At 32.2% G+C, this 22,651-nt stretch overlaps 1 protein-coding gene across 1 annotated transcript in view; it reads left to right on the top strand.

Annotated features, from left to right (window-relative positions):
- The window catches only part of LOC124543394 (DNA-binding protein D-ETS-3), a 74,747-nt gene that overhangs the window by 29,872 nt on the left and 22,224 nt on the right, over positions 1-22,651 (top strand). The window contains exons 4-5 of the mRNA XM_047121610.1: positions 7,973-8,026; positions 16,552-16,623. Of these exons, the coding sequence (XP_046977566.1) occupies positions 7,973-8,026; positions 16,552-16,623 (126 nt within the window). The remainder of the gene's footprint in view (positions 1-7,972; positions 8,027-16,551; positions 16,624-22,651) is intronic.

Genomic DNA, 22,651 nt, shown 5'->3' on the forward strand with positions numbered 1-22,651 from the left:
GTATGTGTACATACGTATGATCAAGACCTTGGAAAGAATACAAGTCAAACGGTGTAGCTTTGGATATGTATGGGCGGTAGTCATAGTAAGTCTTGTACCAGTTTAAATCCTATTAATTAAAAAATCAAAATGTTGCCAATCTATAATCGTTTCTAAAGTTTATTTTGACTTTATCTTTGAATTTCATCAATCTATGAACAATAAAAATTGTAAAAGAAAATATAAAATACATGTTGAAACATGAATAAAAACGGACAATATGTCTAAAACTCAACCAATTATATGGACAATCATCAAGATAGGGGCCAGTGGCGCAATTTACAGAAAAATAAAACACGGTCGCTTTTATTGTTCCAGTATTCAAAACCAACAGAAATAAAAACAATATGTCCTGTACAAACGGCCAAAAGCGTCCCGTTCTTTTAAAGTCAATACTCTGAATGACATTCGTAAAACATACCAAGATCGTTCAAAGCAATCTGTAATTTTAATCTATGGTTAATTGTTTTTTATTATTGAATGTAATTCTTAAAAGCGTGTCAATTTATAAAAATAATTATTCTAAAATAAAAATTGTTATACTTGTAATAGATAATTATATAGACGATAACAGAGCCTGGAGTTAAATATTCGTTCTTTTTATCCACACACAATGAATGATGCTTACATTTGCTGCATATCACTTATGTAAAATTAGCTTCTTACTATTTCTTCGCAGTGGTATTTACATCTTAACTACTCGTAGCAATACCGGCTTTTACTAAAATTCTGTCTTTTAAAATGACAATTTAAAAGAAGTTAGAATAGTCTACTTGAATTGAGTATATTTATAATTTTATTTATATATCCACTTAATGTGATCATTTTATATGCGTAATGCAGATGTATTCTATGACTGAAACGGTTCTTTTAATTGATCCCATTATATTTTTAGCAAGAACACTATTTATAGGTGATTGTATCGCCCATTATTCTCTTTATAACATTTCTTAGATAAAACAACAGATGGAATAATTACTATTTAGTACAGGGGATGCGAAATATGAGCAAAATCATTAACATTTGAGACTTTATTAAATTATTTTGAAAACTATAACAACTTTGATAACTACTATACTATACTATACTGACTATAACAACAGAAACACCCTTGAACTATTATAAAAAAATATTATCCTTATTAATATAAAATTGTACTTCAAAAATATTTTTCTAGAATAGGATTGAAGGATAAAAACTCATTTCAAAAACAATAATACCTATAAAATTACAAAGACGTTGATGTCGTTTCTATTTAGAGAGCAATAATTTTGATTTGTTTCGTTAGTGGCTCTATCTTGTCGTAAACGATCCTTCTATAACGCATCAAGTGTAAAATTGCTTCAAAATTATGAACGGAATGCCAACTTCGATTTTCCTCTGTCGCGAGGCAGCGCAATAACGCGAATAAAAAAGAACTAAGAGCGACACAAAGCATTCAATTTTCGCCAAACCATCGTCGGATAAGCTCGCTAACAGGCTGTCGCGGCCCACAAAGCGCAGTGATTACCAGCGCCGTCGAAGCGCCTCGTCATTATCTCCCCCTCCCTGTTTATTTTTCTCTGATAAAGATTAGCCGGAGTGTTTCGCTATTGGCGGGGCGTGTTGCGAGGGTGCGAGAGGCGGACCAAGGGCGGCGTTAAGGGAAGCTCCGCCTACGATAGTGAAGAGACTGACGGTTGTCGGGCTGATAGAGTGTCGGTAGCGCCATGAGTAACGCACGTCTCGATATGATGCGCCCGTCGACGCCTTGATCGCGCCATGCTTGACATCAAAGGATCCGCCGACTACCTCAGTCGGTCGGGCACATTTACCAACTTCTCGATGCTGTTCGCTGGTGAATATGCCATTTTATTTGTGATTGTGGTGTGAAGTGGCGCCGGTGTTGTGTTCAGGGTCTTTATATATTTGTATAAGCTCGTTAATATTAATAATGATTATGTAATTAATCTAGTAAGTACACCACATTTATCGTTTGTGAGTTCTCCCCTTAGTTTATAGCAAATATAAATGTAGTATTATACATACAGGTATCGTTTAATTAGAGTATCTAAACAGTCAGTAAAATGTCAGTCATAAGTGTCATTGTTAAAGTCCAAGGTTATGAACATAAAGTATTGTTATTAACCAAGCTTTACCAAGCAGACAAACATTTGAAACTAAGTGTATTAATATATTATGAAGCCCTACTATTTATTATATTTTTTTAACGAGTAAATAAAACCAAAATGTAGTTGTAGAAGTGATTTTACAATAATATCCTTTTCAAATAGATCGATGCTCTGTAAAACTTATCAAAAGATATAAACGCGCTCCGTATTACGTAACTTAGTATAATTGAACAAAGCAAACCCGCAACGACACAGTAGATAGAATTTTGTAAAAGCTTTGTATATAAACAAGAAAATAGATTATATTAAAACAGAATATTTACTATCTAAATGTGTTGTTATGTTTTTATTATAAGGTCAAGGCACAATTCAGATGTGTTATTATGCCTCTTTACGCGTATGACCTTTTTGGTTAAACAATTTATTTTTATGATCCTTGTGGCTGTAGTTACTCTGGCTTACTTACTCTTAAAAGTGTAACATAATGATTAGTATTGCTGTTTAGCGAAAAATATGTGAAAAGTGGGTGGTACCTACAGACGGGATAGAACAAATCACCAACATCGAGTAAATTCTATATAAAAAACAAGACTTATTTATGTATAATTTAATATCGCACAAATATTTAAGTAACTATAATCAGTCAATCAAATCAATATCAGTCGTATCCATTTCGGGATTATTATATCAAGCGGACTAAGTACATAAAAGTTTTTTTAATAATAATTATACCTTTTTTTACTTTTCATGCGTAATTAAGGGCTGTTTTCAACTTTATCATTTTTATTTATATACTTATATGTACATGCAAACCATTACGATATATACACAAACATTCATCAAAAGTAAATTTCAAACATCATATTTGATTGAAGTCTTATTTCAATTATTCTACTTTCTTTAGTATTATAAAGATTTTGAGAAACCAATTAAATTTAAGCCTTATTCTTCTAAACCCTAATATAAAAAATATGGATACCGTCATGACCATAACACGGATCAAACCAGTAGCGTACGGCAAGGTGACCGTTTTGATTTTGTTTGATTATTAACGTTTTTAATTTTGTAAAGTTGTATTGATTATATGATTTTGAATTTGACTAATTTGACAATCAATTAAGAGGAAATCTGTAGCAACTCTGTATTAAACATAAAAATAAGTAAATAATTTTTTATTTTTTTTTTCAAATAGGCCTTAAAAAGTACTTTTCAATCTTTATTTAACAAATTTATATTCAAGCTTCGAATTAGCTCAAGGTTTCGAATTCTATCGAGAAGAACCGGCTGTAAAATCGTTAGTTTTCATTTCCAACATTTAAAATACAAAGTTATATTAGTTAAATACAGTAAACATATGTACATACATTTAGATATCCTTTCTGAAAGTCTAAAATTATTATCGCCACGCTTTATAATTTTATTTTTTCAAATTTATTTATTTATCGTCGAAGTTAAAAATATCTGCGGCATTTTAGTATAGAAACAAACGTTGCCCTAAGACGGGTTTATCGACTCCTCGGAGTCGGAAACATGGTGCTATAAGTTTAACCTTACTTCTTGTGTACATAATGATTATTCCTGATTCTACCAAGGTGATAATGTTTATGTAAACATATTTTAACGCAACAGTGAGTAATTCTACTTTATTAAAATATCCCGAGTCTCTAGCAGCAAGGTTATAAATAGACCGTAGTTCTTTATTCTGTAAGTTATATATATATATACATATATATACTGGTATATGTATATATATGTACATATTTATATTTAATTTATTTTACATATTTTAACTTTAGCAAACTGTGCTATACCCTTCCATTGTTTAAACAGAATTAAGCCAATTATAATAATTACGGCATTAAATAAAATAATTCTGACGTAGTCACTCATATCAATTATATATTTACTATTTATTATATATTTATTCATAGATTTAAAAAGCGCGATAGTACTAAATGAATATTCATCTTGATCATAATATTTTTAGTCGGATATATAAATTAATATAGCTGATAGATTAATAACTACATGCACGTGACTTTGACTTTGACCTTTATGATATAATAATATATTCAACATAATCTTATTTAAATTTAATAAATAAATATTTGCCAGGATAACGAATAGAACAAGAGAACAGTTTTTCACCATGTACGAATATTCGTGTCGTTGCTTACTTTCGCCAAATACGAAAACATGCATTTGTAAGTCGAGGGGCAAATGTATACCAAAAGGCGTTAATACGCCCATTTACAACTTCAAGGTTCCTTTAAAACTTGCCACTCCTCCCCGCGGCTTATAGCACTTCCAAAGGACATAATGATAGCGGAATAGCTTCATCCCTTAATCACCGTCTCTTGTCACATAGTCTCCTTTGCAGTCATCTCGGTTACAGAGGGTTTTAACGTAACTAGCACCAGCTCGACACGCTTTTTGAATAAGACACGTTCCTATTTGTGTTTCGAATTCTTAACGTCGCCACATAATTATGCTTCATACATTTTTAGAGAGACCATCAAGAGTCCTTTTATCTTTTATTCCTGTTTTACTGTTTCCAAGTCGACGAGCAACTTAAATACTATTAAATACGTGAGTTGAGCTAATTTGAATTGTTTGTATATTTAACGAACAATTACGGTTGTAAATGTGCACACATTTTGATTGTTTACTTTATAAATGTCCACAGACACACGCAGCGCATGTGAAGTCTCTGTTTATATAATTCATTAGCACTTTTTAGTCGGTATTTAATATTACGATATTTTTAAATAAACCAAATTTTATTGTCTAGTTTCTAAATGGACAATTATTTTTATTTTGATATAGCTTTTAGTTTTCATATGAAACAGCTGTATGAATAAGCTCATACAGCTGTTATGTAAATATATTTATATATGGTTTGATGGCTTACCATTAGATGGTAACAAGTCACGCCAATGTGATACAAACCTGATGAACCGAGATATTGTTATGTATGTTAATTTGTATATATGAGATAACTGGCTAGGTAGTACGGTAATAAAGAGAGCAATTATAATTATTGAAACTATACGTGTAAACTTAAACACTTTGTCAAATCTGTTATAAGTTTTGAAGTTATTTTCACTGAACCTTTTTTTTTACTCGGGTAACACATTATATTGTTTATTAATATTGACCAATTCTGAAAAGCCTTTAATTTATATATCGTTACCGTTTTCCAGTATAAATAACATAAAAAAAAAATATTCACAATTTACATTACATTCGATGCTACGTTTACGTAGCATATATGTGTAGCATTGTCTACGGAAAACCGTAGTATGTATTGCCTATACTAAAATTCTTCTTAATATATTTTTTTTACTTAATACTTACCTATATTTTAAAAATAATTTTCATTGTTTAGCTTTGATGATTTCTTTGATTATTCTATTGATTTTGATTAATTGTCCTCGTAGACTTTTTGAACTGACAGATTGACTAAATATAGTTGGTAGTAAATGTGAAGTGTTAATTTATTGTTATTAAATGATATTTTGTAATAGAAAATCACGTTGATTGCCTCGAAATTATATCACGGGTAAAATTATCTTCCAGCTAAAACTATTTTTGTCCTGCATATTAGTGAAACGTACTATTACCTATTTTGTCTTGTGTTAAGTAAGGTATGTTTTTATTTGTGTATGTCTATGTATACTGCAAAATCAATTGGAGTGTGTTAATTAAATGTATCTTATATTATTACTCCGTTTTGTATGTGCTCATCGTTGTTTCGATTTTTCATGGAAAAGTGAGTAATGACTGATGACATTACATAATAATTAATGAAATATGCATCAATAGAGCTTGATGTCACCAAAGACAAATTTGTATTATCTAAAAGAATTTTCTATGTCTACACGATCTACACGTGAACGTTAACTTTTACCTCTCATATCTTAAAATGAAATTCATATGTGTTTAACGACCTCCATAGTCATAGTGTGTACACCGGTTTTCATTAGTAAGCCCGAGTTCACGAGGTCGATTCCCGGCCGAGTCGACGTAGATAAAAATCATTAGTTTTCTATGTTTTCTTGGGTCTGGGTGTTTGTAGTACCGTCGTTACTTCTTATTTTCCATAACAGCTTTCCTATAACGGCTTTAGTAACTTAAACTGGGATATTGCATGTGATGTTGTCCAATATTTATATTATTTATAGTTATATAACAACGAAAGTTATTCTCATTGTTCATAAAAGATTGACAACGAATAAATTATGCAACAATAATATACGAGTACGACAGAGTTAGTTTTAAATTAATCTAACAGCTATATACATAACTCGGTAGTATGTTTATTCCATACTAAAAAAATATATGAAACAGTAATTAGCGACCACTTCAATGGAAAAAAGTTGTAAAAATGTAAAGTCCTTTTGGAAATATCAAAATTAGGGGTGCACAACCGACTTCATTTCGAAATTTAAAGAGTATTTTCAACCGTTTGAAGTCGATACCGGCAGATTTTATATACATTTGTTAGTATTTAATAGCAATAATTCAAAGACGGAACTAATGATTTAGCATTGACTTGATCTGTATGTACATATCTTTATTTAATACTATAAATGCGAAAAAAATGGTCTGTTACCTCTTTACGCATAAAGCGCTGAACAGATTAAGATCATATTCGGTGTGGAGATAGTTTGAGACTCAAGAAGGAAAACAGGCTATTTTTTTTTTAATTTTCCCCTTGGTGTAAAATGGGATGTTACGTTTTTTGTGTATCGTTAAAGTTTGTTACGAAAATTACGAAAATTCAACTATAAATGATAAAATTAAAATTTAATTTTAGATTTTCGAAAAATCAGGTCTTACAATCGCCATGGTTTTAGAGAAGATATAAAGTCGTTCTTACTACAATTCTAATGTTCTAAATAATTGTGTATATAATATCTATTGCACCGTGGGATTACCTGTAGTCTGGCCTAATTTCGAAATCAATCAGATTATAGATTAGATAAGCCTGATATTATCCCCTCGAATACAAATACCTGTCTAGTCGGTTTATCTAACGCTGTTAACAATCGGCACTGTAGATGTCATGATCCTTATCCGTACACGCCTTCTGAGACATGCGATATGGTTTTCACTAATATTCGCTGATACAATTACCGTCGAAAAAACAGCTTTAAATTGTTAAAAACATGATGTAGATATTGTATGCCGTAATGTGATCTTTAAAGCTGATATGATACCTTTCTTCGAGGAGCCAAGTGATTTCATTTGTAAAAGTCTATTCCTTGCAATACCTACTGTGATATTGAATAAATTGTTTGTGTAACGTTTCAATATAATGAAAATAAAATAAATACAACTCTTATTATAGAATCTATAGAAAAAAATACGAAATCACTATTTAATTGTATATTAATGGTGGTGTTTTCACATTAAATCACTTATACATAGTTTGACGTTCAAGTGTAAAATACATACGTATGTAATAAAAAGTAACGTATTAGGCCTTTTTTAGTGAAACCTACTAATAAGAAATTCTCATTTTTCTCATAGCTAGCCGTCATTATTCAAATATCACTCGGCAGAATTTATTTGGTTAATTCCGTTAGTTTTTATTTTCAATGTCGTTGACCTGGACTCTGTGGATCGATACAATGTTGTTCGTGAATGTGTGTGTATCTGAAATCAGAGTACGTTTTCAACTACGAAAGATCTATACATTAAAAGTCTATTTAAGTACTTTCTTAATTATGTGTATTGTACTCAAACTACCGAAGGTATCATTCAGACGTATGAGAATTTTGTGATATTGAAATAATAATTTAGATTATTATTTTCAGATGCATCATATAAAAGTTCGTGGTCTACACATGCAACATCACAGGGTACGCAAGGTGAGTTGAATTATAATACATATATTTAAAATAGTCTTTTTAGAACTAATCGTTATACATACGTTTTAACAATAAACTCATATACACTTTATGACAACGATAGGATAAGCCATATAAAACAATTTTCATCTACTGGGCCGCAAATGTGAAAAAAATATTTAATGTAAATCAACAATAATATTAATTTTATCTGTAGGCTTAACAATTGATCTTATATTAAAATGATGCAACAATAATATTCTTATACCGGTTAAATCAAAAAATATTTTGACTCGGAATAGATTATATTTTATTTAATAATGAACTACCAATAACTTCCGGTTCAATCTTTATTGTGTAATGTAAACATCAAAAACAATTACCATAAAAACGTTTTTATGCATATGTTTTTAATTATTATTATTACTACCTATGATTAAAAAGGTTGTAACTTTCGATGGACGAAATCGATTTAAAGTTTATCCCAAAAAAATATTGAGATGGACTAATGTAAGTTATATTTTCGTTTTGTTAGCAGATTGGAAATAGACATCTTGACTTAAAAAAGCAGTTATAAATATAAATAGATTTTAAAATCTAAATGAGAATTTTCTTTGCTAAAATTGTAAAGGCGAAACTAGCTCGATCTGCCTGTTGTTTTTCACGAACAAACGATTGAGCAGGTTTTGATGAAATTTGATATAAACTAAGCTTGATCTCCAAGGAAAACCTATACATAAAACCTAACCTAACCGTCATATATATAAAAAGTAACAACTCGTAAATGTCCACCGCTGGGAAAGCCTTAATTACGCTACAATCCGACTTCCATACAATGTTTCGTTTCGGATTGACATTAAATATGAATTAGATATGAAAATATAGTAGTGCTTGCCCGCATTTGAACTCGCGACCTTTGATTAAATGCAAGTTTCATATCAATAAGGCTATTTCAACTGAATTAATACATACATTTTTCCAACCTACATATTAAATTGTACAATTAACTTAAGCAAAACATTTCGACTGTAAGAATTCGATTGCGTGCTAATATTCGATGTAATATTTCGTTACTATAAATTTTTTACGCCTCAAAATCAAAACAGAGGGGATCTATAATGTAGCGCTGGCGCGATCGTCTGACGTGCGGCCGACACGCGCCGTATCCCGAACGACAATGCAAACTTAATTCTTTGATTGACATTTACAATATTTCGGTAAGTGACGCAATATGATGATTATCATTATACGCAGCGAGAATATGGGGAGGCATTATCTTTGCACGCTTCGCTGCCGCGTTCCTTTGTTGCATAGACAATTTCTTGACTTGATTTGTAAATGTGAAATTGTTATATAATGTACATAAATAATAATTATTCATATATATTTACGTATACATCTGAATAACGTTACATATATATTGTTTAAGTCACTGACACATGTAGGTTTATCTTATATGTTTTCCTTCATCGAACACATACTGAATCATAAACAGAAATTGATCACGTGAAATTTCAACGGTGCTTGCACGGATTTGAACCCGTAATCATACTCGACTAGACGGGCCACCTTGGCCGTTATCTATCAAATAATAAAAGACTTATTAGCTTATGATTAATAATATCCACGATGACATAGCGGTATAAATTTAAGTCAATATAATACAGTCCAAGAGAGCGTCGCGTCGTCGCGTCGGCCCGTGACGACTTAATGCCCCCGGACAATAGTTACAAACGATTTAGCCTCACCCCAGGGAGCTATTATATTCTATACTATTATCAAAGCACTCGACAATATTCATGCGATACAAAATATAATAATTATACTTAGAACAACAAAGTTACTATTTTTCACTATTACGAAAAGATAAATTAAAAATTAATTACGTGACAAAAATGACATATAAAAATCAAATTAGTATGAAAAAAAAAATTAAAAAATTGTGAATTATTTCATACATATAAAACTATTTAAAAGTCACTTACATCTTACAAATCGTTCGCATTATAGAATGAAAATATTTATTAATATAAAAATGAAGCAAATTATCGAATGTTACTTTAATAAATCCCCAATGACCTCCGACACAGCGTCCCTCGAGACTATTTCGAAACGAATTATGAATAAGCTAGCTACAACTTTATTTAAACTAAACGATATTCATTAAGCGAGATTTGTGAGGTGACGCCCCTAATAACACCCTTACTTTGGAATGCTTATTAATAACTCTCATTAGCATATTTAATTTATTATTTTAAACATTCTCACATCTACATAATCATCGTCAATAAATTAAAAGAAGAAAATGCGTAAATAGTAAAATAAAATAATTCGATAAGTAGTTTTTTAACAATGATTACTTCGACGCATTTGATTTCTTTTTTTCGACCTAATACCGAATTCAATAAAAGAAAGAGATATTTTAATAAAAACGTTACGCTGTGCACGAAATAAGAATCTGCGAAAGGAGACTTTAAAAATAAACCGATATTTTAAAGCGGGGTGCGCTGAAAGGAGACGAAGCTAGCGGCGGCTTCGAAAATTAACTGAGAGTGGCATTTGCCCGCCGTTCTCTACGCTCTTCTATTGTACGTAATTTGCTGTGAGTGTGAAAGAGATGGATTATAGAGGAAAAGTCGCTTTGGGAGAGGGAAACCATAAGCGCCCTATTGTTTTGCGTGCCGTGAAGCGAAAACGAGAGCTATACGTATTCTAAGTGTATATTATTAGACGGATGATTGTGATTTAAAATGAAAATCGTAATGTTTTCGTCGCTTTCGAAATTGGGATATTAATATTTCACGAGTATTTGGATATCTTTCTTATAGGAAAATTTAAACCAATACTTAAATAAGCATGAAGATACGCATTCGATCTACCTATTTTACTAGTAAAGTAAAACAATAGCGTGAAAATATTCCACAGCTGGTCTAAGGGCAAAATTCACCAGGCTGCACCACGCTATGATATGTACTCAATAGTCTTGAATCAAAAAACATTATACGTAATTTTATAAAATAGTTTTTCTCGTTTTAAAAAACTAAGGCGTATTTTATTTGAAATTAGAATAATTAAAAATGAAAGAGGATAAAAAATTTAATAGCTTATCACACTTTTCAAAAGTTCTAGTTTCCACAAGGCTTTGTTTCATCAACCGTTCTGAAGGGTGACAAAGAGGCAAATCCCGTTCTTTCAACGAAATAGTTTAGACAACCGTCCTTTGATCTTACGTTTGGCGGGTATTGTCGGAAGCCGTAGGCTAATTCGCTTTGTGGGATTCTAAATAAAAACACACCAAAGACATATTAATTTGCATACGATTTCATAGTGTTAAATACAATTTTATAAAAAAAAAAAAAACAATTGAATGTCAAATAAACATGGAATATTCGAACCAGAGCCGAAATAGCCTAGTAGTAAGAGGGCATGTCTCTTAACTGATGATTGCAGGTTCAAACGCAGGCACCACCTTTGAGTTTTCATGAGCTCTCTGTGTCTTAATTTCAACGGAATTCTAGCACATGTGTGACCAAATATACTCCTAATCTTCTTCTCAAAGGGATAGGACTTATACCACCAGTGGGAAATTTAGAGGCAATTACTATTATACCATTACTACAATCTTTCAGACCGAAAAAAAACTGATGTTAATATGAAATCCATACGATAGAATATAACTAAGATTTCGCAGTAAAGAAAGACACGAGGATCGTGTTTCGAGTGATTGATGCCGACGGCGATAGTGCTGTGATGAACAAACAGCGGGGGATAGTGGCGCTTGTATAACATTTTCTATGTATAATGGAACGTTAGAGGTCACAGTTTTGGGACGTTTATTATATTTATACGATAATGGGAAATTAAATAACTTAATATTTCCAAGTGAGAGTGTCTGATTTTCATTACGCTATATCATTAAAACCTTTACATTATCAAAAACGATTTTTACAAGCAATATACATATAATGATTTTAGCTTAATATTTCTAAGGATATTTACAATATAAATTGCCTACAGAATCGTTGGGATTCCGTATTTGTGTTCTGGATTCAATTCATTATAAACATTAGTATCTTACTTCTACATATTAATATGATTAAAACTAAGATTAAAACTTTATATGACGCAAACGAAAAAAATATTTGGTGTCATTAAATAATTATTTACTGGGCACCCGCCCCGACTTCACTTCTTTACTGATACCAAATATACTACAGAATTTGTTTATTAACACATCACATTATAAACTTCTAAAATTATTAGTGTTTCTTTACTATACTGTCCATGTGTTATATTACAAAATCCGTTGCGCAGTTTTAAAGATTTAAGCATACATGGACAGAGACTGAAGCTTCCTTCCTATGGGCTTCCCGGGAAATTATGCAATTGGATTACCAGCTTTTTGGCAGATCGGAGCATCAAAGTCATTGTCGACGGTGCATGCTCTGACTTAAAATTCGTCAATGCTGGTGTTCCACAAGACTGCGTTCTATCACCCACTCTGTTTCTTCTGCATATTAATGATTTGTTGCAAATCGGGAACATTCATTGCTATGCAGACGACAGTACCGTTGACACCTTATACACCGGCCGAGCTAATATTTCTCGGGAAAACGTCGAAGAGAACCGGAACAAACTTGTGTCTGAAATCGAGTCTTCATTAAACGAAGTCTCGAATTGGGGCCGGCTAAATCTAGTCCATTTCAACCCCAAAAAGTCGCAAGTTTGCGCGTTAACCGCTAAAAAGACACCATTTGTCGTATCTCCACGATTTGAGAACATTCCGATAGCCGCTACAGGTAGTATCGGAATACTTGGCGTTGATATTTCGAGCCTCGTTCAGTTCCGCGGTCAATTGGAAGGCAAAGCCAAATTGGCTTCAAAAAAGCTGGGCGTGCTCAGCAAGGCGAGACAGTATTTCACGTCGGCCCATCGCCTAAAACTTTACAAGGCGCAAATTCGGCCTCACATGGAGTACTGCTCTCACCTCTGGGCGGGTGCTCCCCAGTACCAGCTCCTTCCATTTGACCGCATCCAACGTAGAGCGGCTCGAGTTATCGACGATCAAGCCCTTTCCGATCTCCTTGATCCTTTGGCTTTGCGTAGAGATGTCGGATCACTCTGCATCTTCTACCGAATTTTTCACGGGGAATGTTCCGAGGAATTGTTCGGATTAATCCCGGCTGCTGAATTTCACCTTCGGACATCTCGCCAAAATTCTAAGTTTCACCCGCACCACCTTGATGTCCGAAAATCCACAACAGCGCGATTTCTCAGACATTTTCTGCCTCTCACAACCACTTTGTGGAACCAGCTTTCGTCGGCGGTTTTTCCGAACCGATACGACATGGGAACCTTCAAGAAAAGAGCGTACTCCTTTTTGAAAGGCCGGCAACGCACCTGCAAGCCCCCTGGTGTTGCAGATGTCCATGGGCGGTGGTAGTCACTTTCCATCAGGTGAGCCTCCTGCTCGTTTGCCACCTATGCTATAAAAAAAAAAAAGACAGCGACTTTGTTTTATACTATTAGTGATACTAAGTTGATAACTGGTGTCATTAACAAAGCTTATCTTTATAGTAGGTATAGATAATATTACCAGACTGTTCTGTAGTCTCGAACTTCGAAAATTTTTATTATGTTTTTTTTTTTTTTTATATACTATAATTATTTTTATATGTTTTCCCTTTTCATTTTCTTAATGTTAATAATTTTTATGTAAATATATTAACTAATTTTATAAGTTTTTAATTCCAATATGATAGGTATAAATTTTCATATGATTTCGATTTAATATACAACTTACATGGTAGAATATTGAGTTTTATGATAGTGTGGTTATTAATTCTTTATTTTCAAAATTGTGTTTAATTTACTCATAATGATAGAAAAATATTTTTTAAAGTACCAAAAAGTTCATATATTTTTTTTAAAAATAATACCCTCAAAAATACGCTTTATACAACAATTATAATATAAACAGCAATGATTATCATCACATCATCCTTCTATATCTAAACGCGTTTTCTCGATCGTCACGTGAAAATATTCCCTAACAATGTCACTATCAGCACCCTAAAAATCAAAGAGCCGTGGAACATGGAATCAAAAATATACCCGAAATCAAAAGGAGTTTCCACAATGTTGCTCTAACACTAACAACGCGTGAAATCCTATTGAGAGCTTCAAAGAGACTATAATCCTTGATCTGCGCCTTGCAATCGAAAATGAAACTTAAGTTGTAACACTTAGGGTACGAATTGAAATATCAAGGGCTTACATAGCTCACGGCGCTGTCAACCCCCTGGAACAAATAGGCAATATTATCTACACAGATTCTATGGCCTCGGGCTCGCTGATGAGGTGGTCCCGTTAATTATCAAACAATTTGCTTCACGGACATCACTCGCTGAATCAATTATTGTCGAAATAAAATTTTCACATTTTATTTACGATCTAATAGGTACTATTTTAACGAACATATTACAAATACCATTTGTGAAGTCTGTTTTTAAATGATTTTCATTTGTTAGAAATATATTACAACATATATAAACATACATATTACAACATACAGACATAGAAACACAAGTAATCCTGTTTTATATGTTCGGGTGTATACTTTGATGGTTAATAATGACCATTACTCGTAAGATTGATAATAATTGACGTTCATTGTCTGGAGCCTTAGATTCATCAGAACCATTGAATGGCTACTGGGTATTCCTCTTCCGTTTCGACGCATTGATTGGTTTGACTTATTCTGTACACAATTGGTGAAGAATTAAAGACATTTAAATGATTAATCAAAATTAAAATTAGCGTGACACCTTATAATTTCAAAACGTCCAAAGTATCTTCATTTTTTTAATTATATATGTTTTTTGTTAATCACCAGTGCCCGTAGAGATAGGCGCGGTAAGAAATTTCAAACAATTATTACATGGAATTTAAATACATATTGAGAAGTTGATCTATCTATATTGGCAAGCGGGCAAACAGCCTTGCATAAAACCCAAACATAAAGTTAATTATATTTTGATTATTAATAATTTTAATATGTTTGAACTGTTCCCAATAACATGCAACTTATGACAACCTTAAAGGACATTATATTTTGACAATATTTCGTGTAATCAGTAAATTACAAAAAAAAGAAGACAAGGCATTAAGTAATGGCTTATAGAAGGATACCCGTTGAATTAATAAATAAGATTTTGTAACAATGATTTGGAGAAATCATTTTTTGAATTTGTTAAGGCCATTAATGTTAGAAAACTCGAGTAGTTAATCTGGGATAAACGAAAAATCACTTCGCTTACAATAACTCTATCAAAATGTTGTTGGCGCGATAGGGAGCTGTTTCTATTGGTTGTGTGAATCGACAGTAATCAGTTTTATTGAATTTACCGATGCTACATCTACGTTGCTTCGTACTTTACGTCACAATCAAGACCCACAGCAACTTATCCCATGATATTTTATTAATACAGGAAGATTGACTAGCAAATGTGCTGACAGTGCAGGCAGACGGGCTTATGGGCATCAATCATATATTGATTGCAAGCTCATATATTGATATAAGGCTTACTTACTGAAATACAAACAAAGACTGACAGAAACTTAAGTACGATAGTACTGTCACAAATTACTTTGATAACAGAACTGTAGAACTTGCTTGACAGTAATATAATATAGTTACAGACTTGTCTAACTTCACCAACACATACTTATTAATGAAATCAACAAGATCGAGTAGAAGATTCTGCTTTCAAAGTGATTTTCCAAGGCTTCGATTAGTTGAGATCTTTAACTTCTGACATCTGATGGGCAGGAAGAAGTAAGAAGTAAGATCAAGTTAGTGTTTAACTTGAGATGAGTTGCTATCCCGTTCACTTTGATATACAATACGTAGTGGCAGAGAGAGATAAATATACTAAATATATTATTATCAGTGAAGGTTAGCTGATATATGTGTAGTTGTGTATTATTATGCTATAAATTTGATTGAAGCGAGCTGAGATGGCCCAAACCCAGGCAAGCACCACTATATGTATATATATTTACGTGCTTAATTTGTGTTTATAATTCATCTCCTGCTCGGTGGTGAAAGAAAACATCATGATAGTGGTGGAGGAAACCGGCATGTGTCTAATTTCGTCGAAATTCTGCCACATGTGCTTTCCACCAACTCGCATTGGAACAGCGTGGCGGAATATGATCCAAACCCTCTCCTTAATGGAAGAGGAGGCCTTATCTCAGCAGTGGAAAATGTACTAGCTGTTACTTTACTTTAATTTAAGTTTGATTACATTAATTATCTTTTTAAAATTAAAATAAAAGAGGAACAAATTTAGCTTAATAGGTTATTAAGAGACCAAATATTAACACCGCATTAATACAAGTTATTTATTACATATGTTTTACGTTTTGACACCACTCGTGCAGGTGTTCTCGCAATCCTTGACCGAAGAGTGACTTTACGATAAGACTATTTTGATGATCGACTATATATGTATTATTTTATTAATAAAGGTTTATCTTTGCAGGCTATGGCAGCAATTCGTTATCAGCTATGTCGAAATCGACGTTAGACGCACACACACATCTGCGTCAACCAGGTCAGTGAATTAATTTTTAATTGCAATTGTTTCCTTAAATCGCTTAAGAGAGAATTATTTAAAGAAGGAAATAAATAGTAAAAAGTATAAAGTAAAAGTTATTTATATAGACAAGATCGAAAATGAAAGCAGTTATACAAATTAAATAAAAACTTTTTAGTGGCGTCTTTGCCGAGCGACATTATATTCAGGACATTAGAATCAGTTACAATCATTGTATGATTTAAAGTAAAGATTGATAAAAGTTTCCGACTCGATTTAATCGATGAATTCCTCTTAATTCATACATTAAATTAGTTTTTAAATAACTTATCTCAAGTTTCAAGGTCAAAAGCGAATCGGTGATTGTTGCTGGTTCTTCAGTAGAATTCAATATCGAGACTTAGAATAACATTTAATTTAACCTCAAAGTAACGTTTCTAAATTGCATGATTTGATTTTAATTATCGTTTACCTATCATCATATCTATTTCAATTTCTTGCATCAGGTTATTTCAGGTCGAGTAGCCATTTCAATTTTTAAAGAGTATTATAATTTAGCTATCAATATCAAAGAGTAATACTTCACAATTGAAATAAGATATTAGTATTGTAAATTAAATATTTTCTGGTAAACATAAAGCGTGTACCACTTGTTATCTGAATAATTTAAATAAAAGGAGAACAATATACTAGCATTTTATATAAGATTTTAAATTCACATGATTATTTTTAATATTACAGTTATTATAAATGGGATATTTACCAGGTTTTTTAAAGCTTTTATTTTTATTTATTGGAGCTCGATATTTCGATATTATCTACGACTATCTTGTTCACGAGATTCGTTTTTAATAACAATATACTAGCAATTCAAAGCGTCTGTTGTCTTAGATCTAAAATTAACTTACATAGAATACAGAGAAGTTTGCACAAAATGTTACGGAATGAATTGTGTAACGAACTAAAATATTTTCTTTCATAGATTTGCAAAGTCGTCCTGGACAAACACTCAGGCTGTTTATTGTCCACGGTCAGTTACCTTGGGAGCACATTTATTTGCTCTCGGCCCTTGGACCGTTACGTCCGAACATATTATTTTAAGGGTAACACGTAACGAAAATGTTTTTCAAATAAATCTTCTTTAAAATTAGACTTGCGCTCAATTCTAACGATTTTTTAGTTAATAAACTCTATGATTCGGTTCGAAATATTGAGTTTAAGAAATGTATAGCACATAATATAAATCTAAAGGCCGTTTTACTCAAAACAAGCGTGACAGCCGTCAGTTCTCCATTTCATTAGACATTACCGTGTGTTTGCGCGTGTCAGCCGCGTGACTCTTGACGCCGGCCGGGTCGGATTACATGTGGCCAGACTATAGGGATCATGGCTTTTATTTATACACCCCCGTATATTTTTTGAACTTTCAATTTTAATGTCGCAACAATATTTCATGATTATTGCTACAAAAAACAACAATCTGATCCTGTTGCATTTATTACGAAACTGTAAATTGTCTTATTGTTCAAGTATCACGTGAGAACTAATGGACCAATTTCAATGTAGCTTTAAAGACTTGTGTAAAACATAACACTACAATCAGAGCATATTTTTCACCAAAAAATGTAACGCTTGGGTAACGTAAGCGAGTAACGCACTGTTTCATTTACCTGTAGACTAGAAACTATGAGAAAATGCAAGTGTACTAATTTTTAGTTTTAGGGTCAGAGTATGCTTTCATACGCGACGAGGCATTAAAAAAATTCTATATAAATAAATTCATAATATATTGAAAAAGATATCAGTTAAGCATATAAAGTTAATTTAGGCAATAGTATTTATCATTTTTTTATGAATTATGATATAAATTAAACTTAATGTAAATATGCGTACCCTGAAGTAAACACGAAGCTAAGGCGCCTGAGAATACCATTTACAAGACACCAGTAACCACGCGACATTTTATCACGCAACTGGTTTTACACGAAAATCGGGAACAGAATGTGTAAATACAGTTTGTTAAATTGTATTTTTGGAAATATAAATGACACAGAGTAGCAAACTTTATCAAATGTTTTCAAGTGATGGGAAAAAATAGTCAGAGAAATCGATTCAATGATTATACGACGTTTCTACTGTTTAGTTAACACGATGCCAGTAATAAAACGTGGAACTAAATAATAGTATAAAATTACTTAAAAATTGATTAAAATGGGTATAGTACAGCGCGAAAGTTTCAAATATACTAGACCTGAATGAACGATAGCATAATTACTTATTAATTTCAAGAGAACAATTGAATAATTTTATTTCAACAAAAATTTTAATGTTACTAAATGTATACATTCAGATCGAACCTGACACTTTCAGCTAAAATTAATTATAATAACGATATTTTTAACATATACAATTTTATTAAAAATGTTGTAGCAGTTCTAATGATTTGTAATAAATGAGTATATTTTTATCATGCGGGTTTAAACTATTAAAACAAACAGTTCGAATATAGAATCTTGTATGAATATATTAGAAAGAAGAAAAAATAATACTTCAGCAAGCTACATGTACAACATGTAGAAAACAACCACACAGCTTACACGCTTATAAAACTTTACCGTTTAAAAAAACTGTTGTAAAATAAGTATTGAACTTCAATTTAAAGGCCATTATTAGTGACGTGCCAACGATTACGTCACGCGAGATGTGTTCCCTGACATGCGTTTAATTGTGCTTCAATAAAACAATGTTATTACAGAGTGTTTGCCCGACGGTTGATCGGTCCCACCCAAAGACAAACCGCGTTGCTCAAACAAACTCAACAAACAGGGGTAGAGATATAAAAAGTCGAGCAAATAAACCAAACTCGCCAGGTTTTTAGGAGAACGTAGATATATTTTTAAAGAAAATAATAAAGTAGATTACAATTTGTTAAGAAGTTGGTTACGTTTCTTTTTGTTACAGAGTGAAAACCAATGATATTCTAATAAACAGATATGTTATACCCATACTAAACAACAGAAAAAAGTGTGCCGCGCCGGGGACCGTTTATTTTAGTTTATTTTTACATTTCGTTAAAAGTAAAAAGGATAGCTTGATAAAAACAATAAGTAAAAGGGATAACTAGATGTTTTAATTGCGCAAAACGTATTGCTACGTAATTATGATGTATTATAACGTATTACTACGTAAAACAACTAAAGGCAAGCGTCCCAATTAGGACGTTTTCTAGTCTTCACTTTTTGCGCGTTAATAACATATCTGTTTACTACAACATCATTGGTGAAAACCATTATATTATTTTAATAAAATATTATCCACAAATCAGTAAACCTCTTGACCTTATAATACTATTAATAACCTTTCTATACTCGACTTCATTTTGATTTCATGCTTAAAACCCATAAACCATTCACACTTTGGTTGATGAGTGAGTAATAATTACTATTACTAAATCAAATTTGACTACATACTTGACCGAAACTAGCAAACGATATTAAATATTATTTTTATAATAGGTTAATTGGAATTTACAATATAAATATAAATTATATACTTACTTAAAATAATATTTTTGAGTGTCTCATTTTTCTCCAAAAGAACGATTTGAAGAAATAATACCATCCGATTTTATTCGTTAAAAAATATATTTCAATAATATATATTGAATACTTGACGCTATACAAGACTTGAAATAATTAAGCTAGAAACAAAAGAAAATTGAAAAAAAAATCAACTTTATCTGAAATTATCCCGAACGATTGAAAGCAATTACCGACCAATAATCGTATGTCTTAACAAATAGAAATGTCAAAATTTATCTGCGGGGTGACCTTTATTGAATCCGAGATTGGGGCTGAAATTGCAATCAAATGGCTAATAGCATAGGGTATGGACCTAAAAGCATCATAATAGCTCTTAGCTCCCTAAATATAAGGATTATAACTGAAAACTAACTTTCTCCTTGAACTATTTGGTTCATCCCTATTCTCGGCAGCATCGTAATGCAGTGAACGGGAGTAATTATCCATTTATTATCATTTTATTGCCGTTGTGGACGGTGTACCATTGTCTTGTATATATATTTTATTCTAGGGAGTTCTCTGAGAAATCTATGGCACTTATTAGAAATATTGTGTCTATTCAAGTATCATTAATCTTTTGAAGTATAACAGTTTCATCTTTTTTTTGTAATATAAAAGTGTCATCTATACACCTTCAAATGCATCACCATCAAAGGGAACTAAGATATTACGTTGTTTATTCTGGCAGTACCTGACTAAACCACTCTTTAAATGAAACAGCATTATTAAGTTTAGTGGGTGAAAAACTAATAGCTGGTACCACCCAGTTTGCCAAAAAACCAACCACCCATAAAATAACACGTGTTATTTTAGTTCTCTGTAAATCTTTTTATAGTATAATTTATGCTGAAGGCCTCAATCTGGCCAACAATATTGATCGACGGGTGTCTGTGGCGTCATAATTGGAATACAAATTTCTTCTTTGACGCCGTGGCCACGTCGGGAGGGTCGTGATTTGGTCTTTTGTGCGTCACGCATTAACTCCTTCGAGCCTCTAGCTACACCCTACTCTATACAGCTCTCTGCAATCCAATATGTACCTTATATCTTTAACAAAAGACCTAAATCTCCTACGTTGTTACGCATGACCAACGATTTTAGGTTTACGGTTAACGCAATAAGAACTATTTCGAGTTTGTAAAAAAATCACACCAAACTGGTAATATTTTAACATTTTATTGAAATTAGACGTTATATACTTGGATTAGAGTCCAAATTTGCTTTCTCGTATCACAGCGGTAGATAGATTAGTGTTGGTAATGGGTGCGTAATTACAGTAGAAAAGCGGACATTACGAGGTTCATTTGGCGAGCAGCGATAGTTCGAAGGGGTTCCGAGTGCTTTGGGAATTAGCCTTGCACTGATTTCATTTAGCTGCAAACATCGTACGTGACACTAGAGAATCCTTCGAAGCACTCGTTGGTGATACGAGCAATTAAGACGAACGTTCAGGCTTGCACTTCTTTCACTTAAGTACCGACTTTGTGTTACGACTATTTGATTAAGCTTTTATTCATACTACACTAAAAAGATACGAATGTTACGTTGAGATGGCTAGATCAGTTTTGGGAAAATTCGGTATGAATATAACTTGAACTATGAGAATAGAATGTGACTTCTATACGCTGTGACATTCGAAATGGCATAATTTTCGTAAATTAGCTAAATTGGCATCACTGGTAATAAAGTTGTCCAATCACACATTCAGTGATACATAAATTTTCAACAAGTTGATATCGTTTTTTGTTTCAGTGAGGAACTTTAATATTTTCTTTATAATACTTTGTACAATCTTAACCATAAACAGTTTGTTGTACGTTTAATCTGTTCTTGTAATTTGACCGGATTAATAATAATCGGTGCAAGTAAACGAAGTTTTGTATATCTGCTAAAGTAAAAAATAAAAAAAATACTTTTCATAAACAACTGATAAAAGAAAATAAATTATTCAATAGTCTGTAATATATTAATGAATGCTCGGCTTATTGGGAGTATATGACACCGATACAGGCAGCGACCCAGTGATCAGAAATCTAAAGTAATTATCGCAGTACCAAAAGCGTTTTCCGAGAAATGTTCTATTTCGACGGTAGCTCAATAAATTTCATATGAAGGGTGGTTTGTTTGCCGGTTGTATTGTTGACCGTCGCGGGAGAGCGACAGAGCGCTCTTGTCAACACCGCAGGGGACACATATTGTACGAATCGTGAAAAATATCTACGAAAATACCGACACAATTCTTTTTCATATTAACTTTTTCGTTATACCGAAATACGAGTATATATGAAAGTATGCTCAACACTATTCAGTAACTTAACACTTGCTATATTATTATGGGACAGTATTGTACATATTTTATCCACGTAAATCTTTTCATTAAAAACAGTATATCAAGTTTATAATTAATTTAAGTCTTTAGATTTTTTTTTAAAGTATATAAATGTTAACTATCAACTAAACTTTAC

The sequence above is a fragment of the Vanessa cardui genome, chromosome Z (genome assembly GCF_905220365.1).
Source record: "Vanessa cardui chromosome Z, ilVanCard2.1, whole genome shotgun sequence".
Taxonomy (NCBI): Eukaryota; Metazoa; Arthropoda; class Insecta; order Lepidoptera; family Nymphalidae; genus Vanessa; species Vanessa cardui.